Source organism: Gallus gallus, chromosome 4, assembly GCF_016699485.2.
Source record: "Gallus gallus isolate bGalGal1 chromosome 4, bGalGal1.mat.broiler.GRCg7b, whole genome shotgun sequence".
Lineage (NCBI taxonomy): Eukaryota > Metazoa > Chordata > Aves > Galliformes > Phasianidae > Gallus > Gallus gallus.
In genome coordinates this window covers 16,446,036-16,463,562 of record NC_052535.1, presented here as the reverse complement: position 1 = coordinate 16,463,562, position 17,527 = coordinate 16,446,036, and the positions used below count along the sequence as shown (strand labels likewise).

General features: G+C 46.3%; 4 protein-coding genes and 1 non-coding gene across 6 annotated transcripts; 2 read left to right on the top strand and 3 right to left on the bottom strand.

The window, feature by feature from the left end:
* Positions 1 to 2,493: 2,493 nt before the first annotated feature.
* Positions 2,494 to 4,866, bottom strand: RPL39L (ribosomal protein L39 like). Its single transcript, NM_204272.2, has 3 exons — positions 4,819 to 4,866; positions 4,485 to 4,588; positions 2,494 to 2,827 (listed from the first exon to the last, which is right to left on the bottom strand). Exons 1-3 carry the CDS (start codon positions 4,819 to 4,821, stop codon positions 2,779 to 2,781), a joined length of 156 nt encoding a protein of 51 aa, NP_989603.1. The 5' UTR covers positions 4,822 to 4,866; the 3' UTR covers positions 2,494 to 2,778.
* LOC112532465 lies at positions 3,298 to 3,429 on the bottom strand. Its single transcript, XR_003075197.1, has one exon. It is a non-coding gene; the product is annotated as a small nucleolar RNA SNORA69 (small nucleolar RNA).
* Positions 4,867 to 4,959: 93 nt separating the features above from the next.
* On the bottom strand, positions 4,960 to 12,582 carry UPF3B (UPF3B regulator of nonsense mediated mRNA decay). The gene is made up of 10 exons (NM_001318462.2): positions 12,358 to 12,582; positions 12,101 to 12,207; positions 11,926 to 12,032; positions 10,395 to 10,493; positions 9,973 to 10,083; positions 9,294 to 9,337; positions 8,459 to 8,647; positions 7,828 to 7,979; positions 6,826 to 7,138; positions 4,960 to 5,994 (listed from the first exon to the last, which is right to left on the bottom strand). The coding sequence occupies exons 1-10, from the start codon at positions 12,523 to 12,525 to the stop codon at positions 5,848 to 5,850; spliced, it is 1,437 nt and encodes a 478-aa protein (NP_001305391.2). The 5' UTR covers positions 12,526 to 12,582; the 3' UTR covers positions 4,960 to 5,847.
* Positions 12,583 to 12,758: 176 nt separating this feature from the next.
* On the top strand, positions 12,759 to 13,491 carry NDUFA1 (NADH:ubiquinone oxidoreductase subunit A1). Its single transcript, NM_001302115.2, has 3 exons — positions 12,759 to 12,917; positions 13,052 to 13,141; positions 13,396 to 13,491. Exons 1-3 carry the CDS (start codon positions 12,816 to 12,818, stop codon positions 13,414 to 13,416), a joined length of 213 nt encoding a protein of 70 aa, NP_001289044.1. The 5' UTR covers positions 12,759 to 12,815; the 3' UTR covers positions 13,417 to 13,491.
* Positions 13,492 to 15,325: 1,834 nt separating this feature from the next.
* Positions 15,326 to 17,399, top strand: AKAP14 (A-kinase anchoring protein 14). Of its 2 annotated transcripts, none has more exons than XM_001234243.7 (5): positions 15,326 to 15,554; positions 15,639 to 15,730; positions 15,876 to 16,055; positions 16,817 to 16,869; positions 17,179 to 17,399. In XM_001234243.7, the coding sequence occupies exons 1-5, from the start codon at positions 15,443 to 15,445 to the stop codon at positions 17,264 to 17,266; spliced, it is 525 nt and encodes a 174-aa protein (XP_001234244.2). In that variant the 5' UTR covers positions 15,326 to 15,442; the 3' UTR covers positions 17,267 to 17,399. The 2 variants fall into 2 exon arrangements, with proteins under 2 accessions (XP_001234244.2, XP_015134118.2); XM_015278632.3 differs by having other exon boundaries at positions 15,873 to 16,055.
* Positions 17,400 to 17,527: the final 128 nt, after the last annotated feature.

The following is a 17,527-nucleotide window of genomic DNA, read 5'->3' as shown; positions in this document are numbered from 1 at the left end:
GACCTCGGTGCCAGGGAAGGTCACAGAGCAATTTGAGTGCAATCACACTGTGCGCTGCGTGTGCCGCACAGGACAGCGGAGGGAATCAGGCCCAGCCGGCACAGCTTCCCGAAAGGCGGGTCCTACCTGACCAACCTGATCTCCCATGACCAAGTGATCCACCTGGTGGATGAGGGAAAGGCTGTTGACAAAGTTTACCTAGACTTCAGCAAAGCCTCTGACACTGCCTCCTACAGCATTCTCCAGAAGCAGCAGCCTGAGGCCTGGACAGGTATGCTCTCTGCTGGGTAAGGAACTGGCTGAGGGATGGGCCCAGAGAGTGGTGTTGAACGGAGTCACATCTAGCTGGCAGCTGGTCACAAGTGTGGTTCTCCAGTGGGTCAGTACTGGGGCCCAGCCTGTTCAACCTGGATGAGGGCATTGAACGTACCCTCAGTTAAGTTTGCAGATGACACCAAGTTGGCAGGAGGTGGCGATCTGCCTGGGGGCAGCAAGGCCCTACAGAGGGATCTGGACAGGCTGATCGCAGGGATGAGCTTCAATGAGACCGAGTGCTGAGTCCTGGTCTTTGCTTATGACAACCCCAGGCAGATGCTACAGACTTGGGGCAGAGTGGCTGGCAGGCTGCACAGAGGGAAAGGATCTGGGAGTGTGAGGTGATAGCCAGCTGTGAAGGCTTGGGGCATTTGATGTGTGGAGACTTGGGGGAGAATTCAGCCCAGCTGGGCACTCACAACTCAGAACTCCACAGAAAAGTACCACGTGGATGTTGTGGCAGCCTCGCACCCCTGCAAATGGCTGACTCCCAAACTTTGTCAGACGGGCGTTTGCCTTCTTTGCAGCACTCAGCAGCAGGATGGGCTTTGCTGCAGACACATCCAGCAGCACTGTGCTTCTGCTGCCTGCTGAGCACAGGTGATGGCTGGCCATAGGCCTACCCTGGAGAAGGGGACAGTGCAGCCCGCGTGGGCTCAGTGCTAAGTCACAGCCTCCTCCTGCAGTTCCCTGCAGTAAGTTGGCAACTATCACAGGCCCTGGTGGAGAATGCAGAATTTGGGGAGCTTAAGTGCTGACTTCAGTTTAATTCCTTCTCCCCCCTCTCCCTTTAAGTAACTCCTTATTACCATTCTGCTGACAATGTTTTAAATTAAGCTGCACCTGTGGTTGGCATCAAGACAACTTCATCGAGCCATAAGAGCTCCGAGCAACATGAAGAAGCAGGTTGTTTCATGTTCTTGGAGAGCATGCAGACATTACGCATTACAGTCTATAGAGTACTGGATTTTCTAGGAGATAAAACTCTCCACTGTCCTTGATGTATTCTTCCCTCTTTCTCCTTTCCAACCTCATAAATGAAACTCTCACTCCCCCACCAGGATCCAAATCTCTTGCTCCAGGAGCTGCTCTGCTCCACACTGTACCCGAGAGCAGCTCCTGGAGCTACAGACACTGCAGGTACAGCTGTCTCCTCTGGATGACTTGTGGCATGAGTGAGATCCCTCTAAGTCCCACATCCCAAGGAGCCATCTGCAGCTCACGTGGGTGCATGTCCAGGACAGGCTTTGTAGGCACACTACTCAGGCCCAGGGCAAGCAGTCACAATATGCCAATCTCACTGACCAATCTCAGCTTCACGTTCACCCTGCCTGGACAAGTGCTTTCATAGTAGTTCTGGGAATGTGACATTTCAGCATCTGACCAGTACTGACCGCATGGCACTTCCTGTTCATATGTGCTATTTCATCAATTAAAAAAAAATCATGAAACGAGAGAAGCAACCAATCTGAATGGCCAATAGGACCTCACTACGCATTACTATGTGGTCTACCCGTAGATGTTTCTAAATGGTTATGTGGGAGGCAACAACGGAGTTGGGAAGAATCAGTGGCTGGCTTCTGTCACAGGGGAAACCCCTACATCCAGCATGCCAGCATAAACAGAACTGAGAAAGGGAACTGGAGAGCTTCACACAGGAGGCCACCTTATCGCAGAGGAACCTTCTCAATGTGCTTTGCAGCTCCATAAAATAAAACCAGTGGAGGTAAACAGACACAACTTCAACAAATGGTGACAGTGCTACTTACTTTTTGTAGTAACATTTCCTAAAACTACCCAAAATGTAATCCCATCTTCCCCAGTCAACAAATCAGAGACTGACACTGCACTTACTTCAGCCACAGCAGCTGTGGGTCATGGAGTGTTTTTCAAACCTGTGAATGGTCCTCTGCCTCCAAAAGCCTGTATTTTTTTCCCCATGATTTGTCTAATAATAGATTTTCTTCAGACTAACTACTATAAAGTCAGCTTTGTTTTTACTCCTTTTCTTTAAGAGCTGGTGTGTTTGGCGCTCTACAATCTACAGTAACTGAGAAGACACAACCTCACCTGTCTGGAAAGAACTAACAAGGTTTCCCCCACTAGGTTAAGAACGTGTCTGCAGTAACGCTACCTTTCTGGGCTACTATCCCACTGTACATACACAAAATCAGCCAATTCATTCAGGTCCATATTTATTAACAAGCCTGTACACTGTTAATACTTCTGATGCCCGAAAAAAAGAACACTAATAGAACACAGTCTTAATGTTTCAGATGCCAAATGCTTTGATATTATTCCTGTTAATGTCATGAGCCTGGACTGGCTCACGGAACAAGAACTGAGCACTGCAGTCCAGCACTACAGAAGGAATGACATGAGGGTTGTTGATCAGCGTTTGGGGGTGTATCAATCTGATGCAGAAAGACAAGTGTTATTAGAGCTCCCAGGAGACAGTCTCTCTTACAAGCCCAGTTTGGTCCTTCTCCAGTGTCTCCTCTTGGAGTTGTACCTAAGACAAAAGCAATGTCAGTTAGCAAAACACACACAACTGACCACCTAGGTGGACTGAAGCCACCTTTAATTAGCTCATCAGTAAAGGATTTCCATAATGCTACAGTGGCAAGCTGCCAACAAAAATCAACTTCGTACTTTCTTTTAGTTTAAATTCCCCTCTGTTTACTTTCTTCATTTGCTAACCAATTAGCATAGTACTGCAGAAGAATCTAAAGCCTTGAGAAAGAAACGTGTCTTAGAAAAAGATGCATTAGCACCAGCATGTGAATGTTCTACCTTCTCTTTTGGAGACAAAATAACCCCACGTACAGACTGCCCAATGATCATGAAAGCTATTTCCTGCATGCAATTTGTAGTCTAAGACAAAAATAATCATTTTTGATGATGAGCAGCGTATGGAAAGTACATTCTTCTGGGAAGCTATATTAATTTATTCATAACATATATTCATTTATGAACCGGAGGTGATGTTCATGTTAAGGACAAACAGTTTCACCAACATATAGGTAAAACCAAACACAGCATTAACAGAATTACTCTCAGCAGGAAAATGGCAGTACTCCCACAGAATGAAGCACTGCAATTGCAGCCTGCTATAGCACATAGTTTGGAAGATAACTGAAGCACTTCAGTGCCACAAGACAAAAATCAGAGATTCTGCAGCATGATAAAATATTACAAAGCACTGTAATACAGCAAAAACAGCTCTTTTTATGCTGCTAACTGAAAGACAAGGGGCACACAGTGCTCATTTTCCTAGAAGGAAAAGAGTTAACAGAAGCAAAAGGAACAGAACTCATCAATTCTGTGCTGCCTCACTGCCATAGCCAGCTGCTGGTACTGCCATTCTCCTCACTACATAGGAGAAAACAATGAGCTGGCTGCACACTGACTGGGCTGTACTGGCTGGCAGTTTTAAACCAAAGGGCTCACGTTGGCACCATCTTTTGAACACCTCGCATTCACGTGGTATGCTGCAATACTCTCTTATCATGCTTTCTTGAATTTAATGCTTGAAAACAAGTGCTATAGGCAAAGAAAAGGGAACTACTGCAAATTAATTTCAGCCATAAGTCAAGCACCTTATATTGTCAGTTGCATCTCCCCTACATCCAAGGAGACCTTTGGTTCTTTATGCACTCTCTGTGCCTCAGAACACCTGTGCTCTGTATGTTCTGTAAGGCGCTGCTCCTTGAGAAGGCAGCAAGAGAGGGACAGCTATTGGAGAGAGGAGCTGGAAGAGGAATCCCAGGAACAGAATGGCTGCTGATGTAACATTCTGGAATAATTCTTCCACAGGTACAGTTTATGCTTTCACTTACAATGACTGACCATTAATTAAAGTTGGCTCATCTCAACAGTTAATTTACACCTGTAAATACTTACAGAACACTGAAAGGAACTCGTGAAGGAAGAGCTGGGAGGCCCACACTGAGGAAAACGCAATGGGCCAACAGAACCTGGGGAGGTCTGCACCACACACACCCGTGTGAAAGCTGCATCCGTATACCATTGCACTTTTGAGTACGTGAACGCTGTTACCACACAACCCAGGTTCTCCAGCCTTCAGGCCGTTCTGTACAGGAATGTGATGCCGAGCCTGTGCAGTGCTGGGCCACAGCTCCTCAAAGAGCAACGGCTGATCCCATTACCTGATCTTATTGCCCGTTTTCATGCGAATCCATTGAGGAATGGGGCGGTTTTGCTTCTGCTTCTTCGCGAGGAAGCGTTTGATCTTGAAGGTCTTGTGAGACGACTGCAAGAGAAAGGGGCAGTCAGTGCGGCGGGCTCGGGGAGCTCGGCCAGGCCCCGGCAGGCCCCGCCGCGGGACGGCCACAGCGGGCGGGAGACGCGCAGCGCCCCGCGCCGACTCGGGAAGGCGATAACCAGCGCCCTCCCGCCCCGCCAGACCCCGCCGCGAGCCCCCGGAGGGAAGCGGGCTGGGAGCGGCGCGTCCCGGCGCCGGATGGCGGCCGATCGCCTCACCATAGCGCTGCGCGGCTCGGCGTCCCGACGATGGCGGCTGCGAAAGAGGCGGAAGGGGCGTGGCGAGGGCGGGGCGGCGACGCGGGCCCGTGGGCACAGCGCCCCCCTGCGGCGCGGCTCTGAGTGACGCACTGCGGCAGCGACAGTTTGCGGACGTTTATTGGGCTTAGTACAAAACCGCTACGGCTAAAAGGCGCTAGCTTAAAGGAGCCGCTACCGGCGAAGTCTCTTTCCGGGCTGTAAAACAACACTTCAAAACAGAGGGAAGATGAAGCACAGACCGAGGGCGGCAGCAGTTGGGAAATGTTTCAGACTCGAACGGAAGGGGACGCTCTGTACAACTACATTTGATCAAAATAAGCATTTCAGTGTAGGTAGACTTTACAAAAGAATTTCAAGCAGTATCCCATATTAAGCCAGCTTATTCATACACTCCAACTTAATTCTTTCTCGAGGAAGGGCTCTCCCCTCCTGAGGTCACTGTGCAATTCCAGATGTTCTCCTTTTCAGAACCAGAGCGCTCTGCTCCACCCCTACCTCACCCACTGGCAGACCTGGCTCGGTGCTACTGCTGTAAAGGAGCTGTCGTCGCTTTGGAAGGAGCACCACATGACATGGCAACACCCGTGCTAATAGCGCACCACTGCAAGCTTGCTCTGCTCGAGTGCATCGTACAGTGGCTCCAATGGCTCTATAGTAAAGCTCTGCATTAGATCCAGGTGTCATCTCCTCCGGACTGCATGGCTCATTTATTATCACACTTAAGGCCACAAAGTCTTTCTACTTTGCAAAGGTTCTCTTCTCTGTTGTAGTTAGCTGCTAGGAAAAGAAATTCAAATAACTGAAAATACAATGAGAACATTTCAAATTCCGAATCTACAACTGAGGTTCTTTAGCCAGAAACATCCAACAGCACAATGCCCCCTCTTCCTCCTTTGTTCCTTCTTCGCTTCGAAGGCACTTCTGGATTGCGTAGTACAAGCTCTTTGGCTGCACAGACAGTCAGAACACATAAGGCCTGCATGCTGGTCACTCCTCTTCCTTCATGTTACTGCTCTCACTCTCTTGTTTCTTCTCTGCTCCCTGATCTGTGGACTTTGCAGCACTGTCTTCATACTGACACAATCTGCTTCTGCTTCGGGCTCCAGGCTGGTACAGCTGCATTGCTGGACGATCCTGAAATAAATCAAAACTATTTAGACCCCTTCAGAGCCCTGGTGCTCTCAAGGTTATAATGACATCAGCAATAATAACAAAAGGCTCAAATTCAAACTCTTCAGACTGTTCTAAAATATATTATTCCACCAACGTGGCAATGTAACTTCAACTGGCTCGAACCAAGGTTGCCCCTGTTCAAGCCACGAAGAACACTGCACCTGCTTTAAGTTATCAGTACTTTACTTCTATCTTTGAGACTAGTTCAGCCCTTCCTCTCACAGAATGCAGACCAACTCTGAAGTTCCTCCAAAACCTCTTCTATTTGTATCCAATAATGTCTTAGGTGACACAGAAGACTTACGTGTTGATACCTTATGTACTTGTACTGCAGAAGCAGACCTGCAGAGCATGTAAAACTGAACTCAAAACATTTCATCATGATTTTTTTCTTAGGACCTCCTATTATATATAGCCTTGTCCCTGTTTTGGAGGAACCTGGTCAACTGCTCTCCTACTCCAAGATATATTTTCAGGCACATACATCAAAAGATGCAGATAGTGATGCTGTACCAACACCTGCCAATGGGCTGGACCTTTACCAAATGAACAGGGATTAAGGTATTAATTAATTTAGCCCGCTACCTTGGCTTAATTCCTGTACAGTGACAAGGAAAAAAATATCAGTGTATGAAAATTTAGTAAACAAATGGGCAGTCTTTCTAGCAGTTTGTTACGTTAACAGGGAGAACTATAACACAAACAATACGGTTCTTTCCTCAAAGTGCATTTATCCTAAAAACACAAACTGGTCCCTATGAATTAACACGTGAAATTGAAGAAACACAGCACCTTGTTTCTGATACGATCCCTCTTAACTGTATCCTCTTTTTTATCATCTTTGGTTACTTTCTCAGATTTGTCCATGCCGCAGGTAAAGTCTGTAAGATCACTTTTCTTTCCCTTATCTCTGAGCAAGTCTCTCTCCTTTTTCATCTCTTCCTCTTTTCTTCTAAAAACCTTCTCTTTCTCAAAGCGCTCTTTCTGCCTCCGACGCTCTTCTTCTTGGCGTCTCAGTTTCTCCCTCTGTGCTCTCTCATATTCTCTGTCTCTTTCAAAATCTCTATCTCGATCCCTGTAGTCCTTTACACACTCATCTTCCGATCTGTATGAAAACAAAACTGAAGATGAAGCTCAAAAGATTCACCGAACAGAGTTGGGAGATCAATGTAATACTGGTGTAAATTTGCAATATGAAGACGACAGACTGGTAGGTTCTAGTTTTGGGAAACTGTCCTAACCCAAGTCATGCACGATAACCAGAGATGGCACCCAATGCTGGCATTTCTTAGCCTTCTGGTCACATAGCTGGCAGAGTCTCCTCTGGCTTCGAAAGCAACTAAATTTCTCTGCCTCACATGGCAGAACTGAACCCTGAACAGATCATGAAGCTGCTGAGTATTAGATTTTCCACTTTGACCTTCTACAAGACTTAAAGGGACTAGTAACTGCGGTATGCCTCTCCTCTTGCCATGGTTATAATTCTTTCATTGCAAGGATTGTGCTCTCAGCCCACTGTAGGTCCCCTACACCAGGGCTTCTCTCGTGGAGTTCCTAGAGAGTTGCAAAAAATCTTAAAGTTTGTCCACTAGTGAAGAAATGACGTAATTCACACATCTTCTTATAATCATGGGGATGTTGCACTGCCACAGAAAACACATCCCACACCTTACATCAGAAAAATCATTCGAAAGGAATTTCAAAACATGGTCATGGCAGAGAAGCCCGACCCTTGGCATGATCAGGAAACACGTTATATATACATATAGGTATTTATAGCAAGTACTAAAATACTTTTTTGCCTTCTCTTCTTTTGTCTCCCCATCAGATCGTTTGGCAGATGCACTACTCGCATTTTTTTCCTCCCTCAGAGTCTCTTTTTCCAGTTTCTTGGATTTTTCTTTTTTCTCCAAGTCTTTTTCATCTTTTTCAGGCTTCTTAAGTAGCTACAAAGAAAACACAAGTCTCAACTAAAAAGCTCACTCTAATACATATTTGCCTGGCACAACACTGAAATTGCATCAGGGGAACCACAGCCCAGTAAGAAATGCACATTAATTTTACTGCAAACTGCAGTACTTTAAAAGCTGGAGTGTATGAGTAAGCATAATCCACACAACATATTGGATTTTTTTTCCTAAAACACACGTTAGAAAGCTTAAAAATAAGTCTCTATTTCATAGTTAATTCACGATTTTGTTCACCACAGCATGTACAAGTCACGTGACAAAAGCTTTAAGTATTACTATGAAGCATTACAGCACATTAACTTTTACAATGCCTACTATTAAATATTACAAAAAACTGGTAATTTACGAACACCAAACTCATGTGATTCTTCACACAGAGCACATTTCGAAAGACTTATATACAAATAATAGGGGAAAAGGAATGTAACAGTTTATAATAAAGAACTGTTCTAGACCTTAATCTTTGGTTCTTCTTTTGATCTGTCTCTTTCTTTTTCTGGACATCTGTCTACTTTCTTCAGTTTTTCTGCTTCTTTTCTCTTTCTTCTTTCCTCCTCCTTCCATTTTCTTCTTTCTTCTTCCCTTTGTCTTTTTCTTTCCAATTCTCTCCTCCTCCTCTCCTCTCTCTTTTCCTCTCTGAGCCTCTATGTGTGTCAAAAACAAAGAAATAGTGTATCTCCAAACTAGAAAACATCCCTTTAAGCCCAACAGGATATTTTGCTACAAAGTGATGGAACATTCCACTAGAAAATAACTCATCTCAAAACTCTCCCTATAACAAAAATACTGTTTTCTCTATAGTACTATTGTGAACCCGAACACGTTACAGCAGCAGTTTTTTAAAGCATAGTACAAGTCACGATTTACGGGAGGAAAAGACACTGGACTCAGCCTTTATCGTTCTAATTTCCATTAAATCTGTTTCACCAGTGATTTGCTGAATTATTAGACATTAAAGTGAGATTGTGTGTTAGGAAAAAGACCTCAGCCAGAACTGCATTAAAACACAAACATTTAAATGGGAACTCGTTTGGCAGTGCCACAGAGATGTCCAGCATGGCGCTAGCTGGGATCAGAACACACAGAAAACATCACTGTTACTACAAAGGCCAGTGTTCTAATAGTTTAACATATGTGAACCACATATGAGCAAGGAAATTGGATCAAAAGCTGCTTCTTCAAAAAAACAAGCAATAACATATCAATAAGCACCCTGCAATACATGTACTCATGCTCTAAATGAGCAAATTATTATATCTGCAACAAGAAGATTCCGGGCAGAAGTCTTACCTGCTTATTTTTCAAGAAGTTCAGTAAGGGAGTAGTCTTTTTAGCTAGAAAATATACGAAAGCTAGTGTAAACAATGTTTTATCTGGTACTGCAATACCTGTAACAAAATACTATATAACATGAAGAAGCCTTATGGACTGTGCAGTCTACCTCCTCTTCCATCCAGCAATACAGCAGTGAAACAAGATTCCAATCCTACTCCACAGCAATAATTACAATTCTAAAATTTTGTTTAGGACACTAATAAGTTACCCAGCATACCTATCTGTGAAGGGACATTTACCCTGCATTATCTGTTTCTCAGCTTTCCTCACTGATATTTGTAACATGATCCAAAAAAGATCATTCTAGCCCATTTTATTCAAGCACAATAGAACATCACCACACCTCACCAAAATGCAGCTGCTCCACAGCCTTGTCCAGCTAATAAACATCTGATTAGCAGTTCAAAACCCAAAGGAAGATTACCATATAAAACTTAAAGAGAAAAATGCAGATCATGGGAGTAAAAAAAAAAAAAAAAAAGCACACCAAATAGTATTAGCCTAAAAGTTTAACAATACCAGGTGAACACAAAACACAGACTCCTCAAGGCTGAGAAATCAGAGCTTAAAGATACAACACATACTTTGCTTGGTGCCTTAGGAAAAGGTAACTATAGCATGCAGATTTCCATACCGATCAGCTCTTTGTTTCTTGCCTCTATTTCCTCCAACAAGGTTTCAGGAGTAGAGGTTAACTTCTCATCATCTGCACTGTAACTTTCCAGAAACTTCTTGTACTCCGGATCTACAGAGGAGGTGTGAGAAGGGGAAAAAAAGGTATTGGAGAATGAAAAGAATCCACTTGGTCACTGCTGGACGTTTGGAATAGACTAGCGCAAGTTGCACTGTTAACACGTTGCCCTTCCATGAACCGTCCACCCCCAAAGAATATGCTGTAAATATGACAGCTATACTTAACAGATCTGCAGTCAATAAAACAGCAGTAAGGTTTGCATGTAATTAAACATTTTATCAATACACAAAATACTGCATTCAAACTACTTTTAGGATTTTCAAGTCAGTAGGCATGCAAAACAAGCCAGCCAGCTTTTATACCATCTTCAATTGTCCCCGTTTTGGCATCCTTTTTCTTGCTCTTCTTTTTTGCAGCTTTCTGGAAAGGTGCAAACTCTACTATGGCAGCATATTCCTGACCTTTTAAGAGAGGATGGGAAAAACTGCATTAAGACAGAAACGAAACAGGCATTAAATAGACCATATCATGCATGTCTAGAACAGAAAGATGAGCTGTGCCAGAAACATGCGATACTTGTAGGGACTTATGGAACAGCATAAAAAATAAAGTATTTTCAAAGCTATTTAATAAAATAACGCTTTTAGAGAGAGCAACATTCATGAAACAAATTGTCCTGCAATGTTAACAGAATACCAGATTTGTAGACCCTGAGCAAGAGGGAAGTGCCAGATGTACGGCTGCCCACAGCTGCCAGCTCAGCTACCTCCGCTACACAGCACCACCCTCGTCCTGCAGAGCACATCTGTGCTGTGCAAGCAGCAGGGAACATTTCACCTTAAGGTGATTAAGGCAAATCTCACTTTTTGTCAAAACGCAATAGAATGTAACATCCACACGCTGCAAACAGACTTTGGAGTTTTATCTTCCAACAGGAATGCTGCAATTATGGCAGCATTAATCTAGCACTGTTGTTTGGCATGGTAAACACAGTGAGTGAGCCATTACATTACAAAGGAGCATCTTCAGAAGATATCCAGGCGTTATTAGAACCCAATTACGTACATCCTAAACAAAAGGTTTTCACAGGCAGAGCTGCATGTCACATAGAACACCCAGATGGATTAAAAGAGCCCATGTAGACTTGAAACAAAGCTAAGTGGGAAGTTCTCAGTCTACCAAAGCCCAGGGGACTACTCCTGTCACAGCTTCCAGTGGACATGGGATTTTAAGGTCTGACAGCGAGAGAATAGCAAGGACTGACAACTTACCCAATGTAAGCAGTTTTTTTAATGTGAAAGTAAAGGATGTGAGATGTACTGAATATTTAAGGCACAGTTGGCAAAGGGCTAAATAGTACTCAAACTCTTGGAGAAACATCCCAAAAACAACACTTGTTTCCAACAAGATCAACGTCTCTGGAGAGCAGACATCTTCACAATTTGGGCTGCAGGGAAAAAACTGCTCCCTGCACCAAACCAAGGCAGCTCACTCTGTTGTAAGCAGGACAGGCATTGATTGGAACTACAGAGTGATCAAAAGCATGTCACGTCTGAGCGAAGAGAGGTGGAACGAGGTGACACCACCGACCTCAGTCTCCACCCAGTGGGAAGGGCAAACACCCAGCACTCTGCTCAGCCCTCATGCAATGAAGGTGCACGAGCGTTAGCCATGCTGACGCCATCCTTGCTTCTATAACGGCTCCAGCACCACCTAAGCGGAGCACACCCACATCTGACATCTGATACCTAAAATTAACCTAACTTACTTCCTACTCAGTGCAAGGTGCTATTTTTGTTTGGATATCTTCTACCACATTCACCACGCTGCCAACGGGCAGAAATGGCCCACACGCCTCTCTCCAGCCCCCAGCCCAGTCCCGGGACCACCTGCCTTTGTGATCCACGAAGACATAGCCATCGAAGCGGTCTCGAAACAGCACGATGTCCTCCTGGTTCCTGAAGTTGATGTAGGCGCGGGAGAAGACATGCGGGTACAGGCTGCGGGGAGAGGCAGTGAGTGGCGGGCGGGCGGGCCGCGAGGCGGGGAGCAGCGGGCGGGGCCCTACCTGGAGTCGTTGGCGAAGAACTCGAAGTAGTCGTGCTCGGGCAAGGGCTGCAGGTGCTCCTCCAGCTGCTCCCGGGTGAGGCTGGGCGGCAGCCGCCGGATCACCACCTGCAGCACGGCCCGGCGTTACAACAAGCGCCTCGGGCCGCCCTCCTCCTTCTCTTTCTCCTCCTCTCCCCATTCCCCTTCCAACCGCTCCCCGAGGCGGCCCCAGCCACCCCCGCCGCCGCGCCAGGCCCCGCTCGGGCCGGGCCGCACCTTGCTCAGCGTCTCCTTCTTGTCCTTGGGCCGCTCCAGCCGCTCGAGCTCGGCGGCGCCTCCGCCGGTCCTCCCGTCCGAGCCGCCCGCCGCCCCCGAGCCGGCTCCCGGCCCGACAGGGGCCCCGCGCCGCTCCTTGGGCCTGGCGTTCTCCTTGTCCTCCTTCATCCCGGGCCGCGGGGCAGCGCCGCGCACCCCAACGCGCCCATTGGCCGCGAGCCTCTCGCGGCTGCGCCTCAGCGGGCCGCCAACCGCGCCCTCGGCCGAGGCCTCTCCACCCCCGCGCGGCCTGGAAGGCTACGACTTCCGGCGCGCCCCGCGCGGAGTGGAAAACTACAACTTCCGGCGTGCCCCTCGCGGCCGGGAGATCTGCAGCTCCCGGCGCGGGGCGTGCTGGGAGTGCCCTCAGCCGAACTGAAAGCGGAGGCGGCGGCGGCCGTGGTGGTAGTACCGGCGCGATGTGGTACGAGATCCTGCCAGGCATGGCCATCATGGGCGTCTGCCTCAGCATCCCCGGTCTCTCCACCATCTACATGCACCGGTGGTGCAACGGCGGCAAGGTCAGCGCTTCTGGACTGCCTCGACCCTCTGAGGCTTCCCAGGCTCGGCCTGGCTCCCAGCCCCCTTTCCCGTCGCCCCCCACTTTCCGCTTTCCCCGTGCCTCTCCATAACGCGCAGCTCCGTGTGCCCGCAGGAGAAGAGGATTGCCCGCAATCCGTACCAATGGACGCTGATGGAGAGGGACCGGAGACTGTCAGGGGTCAACAAGTACTACGTGTCCAAGGCAGGTGTTGGAGCCGCAGCACCGGGAAGGGCCGTGCGCCCTGAGCTCCATGCTGGGCATGGGTTGCTGCTGGAGCTTGCTCTGGGTGCTGCTGGGTGGGTTGCAGGGATAAGGGTTTTGTTGTGATTTGGGTGCATGAGGAACGTGGGTTGAAAAGTGGCATGTTTTGCTGTGTGCTTCTGCCCAGCAGACATGGTTGGGGACAAGAGTTGTGCATATATTGCTGTTACTTGTTCACTCTTTTTTTTTTTCAGGGTCTGGAGAACATAGACTAAGGCAGCACACCTCAAAGAACCCACAGATCTGTATACAGCAGTCTAGTTCTCTAATAAAGATATACATGTATTTAACCATTGTATCTGTGTTGCTGTAAGCTTTGGAAAAGAAAAATTGCTAGTTGCAAGATGTCAGATGTGGGAGTGAAATGCAGATCTTGTGTCACTTGTTGCAGATGAAAAAAATGATATTATATGGTACTCATAAAAGAGAAACTAGAATATATAAATACATAACGTAAATAAATAACATAGTGATTTAACAGCAACTTAAGATTTGAGATAACTGGATACATTTGATTATTTACTGCATAGAGGGTAAGGTAAACACATAGGAGGCCCTCCTGTTGAGTCATAAGGTTTGGAGTGGACACCCTTGCTTCTTAAACTTGAATGATGAAGGTAAAGAGCCCAACCACAGATGGATCCACTCCTAGTCCTAGACTTGGTCAACAGTTTATGTCTAAAGGATTATATGTGCACAGTCAATCTAATATATAGCCTTAGTGAAGCTAGTAGAGCTTACAACCAGTATAAGATGTGATCTTAGCGAGGCTAACAAAGCCTAAAACGTACAATTAGTCACTTACCAAGGATCTGTATCAGCATGGTATCTTGAAGTCAAGAAGTATGGGATCTCTGCACAAGCGTAACCTTGAGAGGTTTCCCTTCTCATGGGGAGATGCTGTTGTGCAGCCAGCTGCTGTGCAGGAAAGCTCAAGGTAGGCTCTTGGGCTGGCTCCCTGTTTATGGGGTAAGATGATTGACTTACAGCTGTAAGTTTTCTTTTTAGACACATGCTCTATTGGTCTTCAGCTGTTGAACAAGGTGTCTGCTATCAGCTCTTTCAGCCCCCCAAGTCTGAGGCAGATTTGTGGTTGTTAATCTACCTCGGCAAGAGCGTTATCAGTACTGTTGCTCATTGTCCACCTGTCCAAGGCCTTGTCTGTAAGGTCAGGTCTAAGGAGGCAGTTGAGGGAAGGAAGGCGGTGGGTGGCAGAGGGCATACTGTCACATCACCACACTGAACACTGAATCTAGTGTTTCACTGTGAGGCACAGAGGTGTGGAACAACCAGAAACAATCAGATATTGGACAAGGCACAGCCACCTAAACTAGAAATTTCTGAAACCACTGGAAAATTAAGCCTTAGCTACACAAAGGCTACAGAAATAGCACCAGGCTGACAACAAACACTTATACTGAGGATGGCCAGCACTAGAAATCATGTGTTAACTGTAGCTAAGCCTGTTTCTCTGTTCCACAGAAGTGTCTTGGTAATGCAGTTTCCTTTATTTGCTTGTAGCCACACTGAACAAATAACAAATACTGTGGGAGTAGAAAATACACAGATGTAAATAGAGTTCTGAATTTACACCAGCATAAATGACAGCAAGCTTCAACATGAATTTGTATCTGAATTCCTGCAATGGGTGGTTGGGATGTGACTGAAGAGTTTCTCCCTCCTCCTGAGCAATACATCCATCGTGGTTTGTGTCCCTGAGCAGGGCCAGAAGCACCTCACGCTTCTCTGGGGGCACTCTGTGCTCAGGTTCTATGAGGAGGTGGGTAAGTCAGGCCTTCCAGCTGCTCAGGCTTCCTAAATATTGTCAGCCTTGCGTTTGGCCCACGACGAGCTTGTCAAAGCTGCCTGTTTGTTCCTATGGTAACATCCCCTTGTCACGGAAGAGTGGCTGCTGGGGCTTTTGCACCCCGTGTTTTGCGAAAATGGCTGAAGCCTTTTCCATCAGCAGCCCTCAGGCTTCGAGGGGCTCTGTGGTAAGGCACCTCTGCAGCAAGCCAGCCCGGCTGTTTGCAAAGCGCAGAGCTGCAGGCGGGTTCTGTTCCCAAAATGCCCTCGGGCGGACTGTTGGCTCATGGGTTGCCATGCCAACAGAACACAAAGAGCACTGGAGGAGCTCCTTCAGCCCCTGCCAGCCACCACCTAACTACACTCCCCCAGGCCTCCACCAGCCTGGGAAGGCCATTTCCAGAGTAACAGCTTCTCTTTCCAGAGGTCAAGACAATGGACGAGGAAAATGAAAATGCTGCCATTGAGAAGGTAGCACACACGATTGTGAAAAAGGTGATACGTGCTGCACAAGAATATTATCTAAATAATGTGCAGAAAGAAGAAGGTAAGGTGCTTGCTCTATTGGCCGTCTCTTACTGTGTGTCAGAGCTTTCCCAGAAGGATTTTCACAGCATTTTGTCCTTTTCAGAAGCTGAATACACTGCCAGAAATATTCAGTGGACAACATGTGAAAGCTTCACTGTGGAGAGGGGACTGCAGCAAATCGAAGAATACATTTCCGTGAGTGACAATTCCAACCACTCAGTTAGATTGTGCCCTCTTACTGTTGAACAACGTGAAAAATGAAATAAAAGCACCTCAGTTCCTTTTAGCACCTCCCTTTGGTTATGTCTGCTAGACAGAGTATGCTCTGTTTGTTCAGCAGACATGGGAGCTTCACAAGAGCTGGCTTCACTGCTCAGAGTTTCTCTGGGAAGAAGATCTTCAGAACAGCAAGAAGTACCACTACAGAGTTCTCTGGAGCATCCCGACACGCAGAAAACCCATCCCACTAGCAACAGCAAGCACCTATTTTGTGATAGAGATCTCAAAAATCAAACCTGTCGTAAGTATTCACAAGTAGCGCACAGCAATCCTTTAAGGCACAGCAGTCAAAGACCAGTTTTCCTTACCTTGAACGAGAGGAAGAAGTAATTTAAACCATTCTAGCCTCTAACAACAGATCTTCGGAGTTAAAGTTTGTAACTACACTCCAAAGGGACCTATTTTATCATCGAGACCGTATTTAATATTTTTGCCTTGGTATCATATTATGTGATATTCTGAAAAAGGCTTGAGAATACTAATTAGTAAAGCATCATATTCTAAAGGTATTTCCTCCTTTTTACTTCTTCCTTTAAGTTTCCATTGCACTTGCTACTGAAATTCTTTAATTAATCATATTACGTGCACTTCCACAGCTCAGTCTTCACCTGTACAATGGTATTTTGTGACTCAAGACCAAACCAAACCTGCACAGCTTAGGCTTTTATGTCCCCCTTCAGAACTTACACGTTGTCGTACTGTACCCTAGCCTTTCTAGCTGGTGGCTATGGATCCCCAAGCAGCAACCCAGAAATCACTGCCACTGGTCACAAATGTTATCCTAGCACAAATTTAACACTGGAATTTCTCAGTCATTCCCTTCAGAAGAGCAAGTTTAGAGGCTGTAAACCAAAATTTAAAATGGTGCTTATCTGTATCAGAAATGTTGCACAGAGTTGCTTTTAAAGAGGTGGATGTTAGTTCTCATCTAACCAAAACATTTGCTTTTTTTGGTCCTGTAGCTCAGTATGTGAACTTCACCCTGTCTCTCCTCTCTAGCAGACCCTGCCTGTGGAGGTATTCTTCTTTCTGGAGTCCAGCAGGCTGATTCACAGGTACACACCATTACTTTTCTATCACTGCCATGACAGGGGAGGTTGTAGCAAGCTGTCCCTTGCCAAAACAAGCAAGAAGCCTATTGTAAATGAGATGTTCACGCTAATATCAGAGAGGCAGAGGAAGATGTCAAAATTTTGTTAAGTAAAACCAAATGACCCTGCCTTCACCCTACCGCAAGATTGAGTAGCCACATCTGCATTCTACATAATGAGTTTGTAATAGCTTTGTGCAGTTCTAGCAAGCATTTATTTTTTAAGCAGATAGGCATTATTCTTGCTATTTACCCTTTTTACTCTCTCCTCCAGACCAGAGCAGTGTCGATTTAGAGAAAAGTGGTTGAAGGACATCATTGAAAATAAAATCATACTCAGGGAAAGGCTTAAATTACCATGAACAGCTCCAACTCACCACCACTCTGTTGGTATTTTGCGGAGAATCAACTCAATGAAGGAAAAACTGTTATTTTCTCCCAGCTTGTGGATTACTTTGTAGGTATAGAAGCAGAATTAAATCTGTGTTAAATCAACTATGGGCTGAGCTGGCTGCTGGTTTTACATGACAGTCCCTTGCAGATATGGGTGAGTGCAACAGGTCAGACAGAACCAGGTTCCAGAGTGCAGACAGGAAGAAGCAGCTGGGCTGGGTGTGCCATTT

Excerpts from the sequence above, each read along its gene's own strand:
- NDUFA1 (NM_001302115.2), top strand. The coding sequence starts at position 12,816 with ATGTGGTACGAGATCCTGCCAGGCATGGCCATCATGGGCGTCTGCCTC. Across the intron at positions 12,918-13,051 it reads GGTGGTGCAACGGCGGCAAG|GAGAAGAGGATTGCCCGCAA; the intron begins GTCAGCGCTTCT and ends GTGTGCCCGCAG. Across the intron at positions 13,142-13,395 it reads ACAAGTACTACGTGTCCAAG|GGTCTGGAGAACATAGACTA; the intron begins GCAGGTGTTGGA and ends TTTTTTTTTCAG.
- RPL39L (NM_204272.2), bottom strand. Across the intron at positions 2,828-4,484 it reads AAAACGGGCAATAAGATCAG|GTACAACTCCAAGAGGAGAC; the intron begins GTAATGGGATCA and ends CTTTTGTCTTAG.
- UPF3B (NM_001318462.2), bottom strand. The coding sequence starts at position 12,525 with ATGAAGGAGGACAAGGAGAACGCCAGGCCCAAGGAGCGGCGCGGGGCC. Across the intron at positions 10,084-10,394 it reads AACGGGGACAATTGAAGATG|ATCCGGAGTACAAGAAGTTT; the intron begins GTATAAAAGCTG and ends CCTCCTCTGTAG. Across the intron at positions 9,338-9,972 it reads AAGAAACAAAGAGCTGATCG|CTAAAAAGACTACTCCCTTA; the intron begins GTATGGAAATCT and ends TATATTTTCTAG.
- AKAP14 (XM_015278632.3), top strand. The coding sequence starts at position 15,443 with ATGGACGAGGAAAATGAAAATGCTGCCATTGAGAAGGTAGCACACACG. Across the intron at positions 15,731-15,872 it reads AAATCGAAGAATACATTTCC|CAGACATGGGAGCTTCACAA; the intron begins GTGAGTGACAAT and ends CTGTTTGTTCAG. Across the intron at positions 16,870-17,178 it reads TCCAGCAGGCTGATTCACAG|ACCAGAGCAGTGTCGATTTA; the intron begins GTACACACCATT and ends TCTCTCCTCCAG.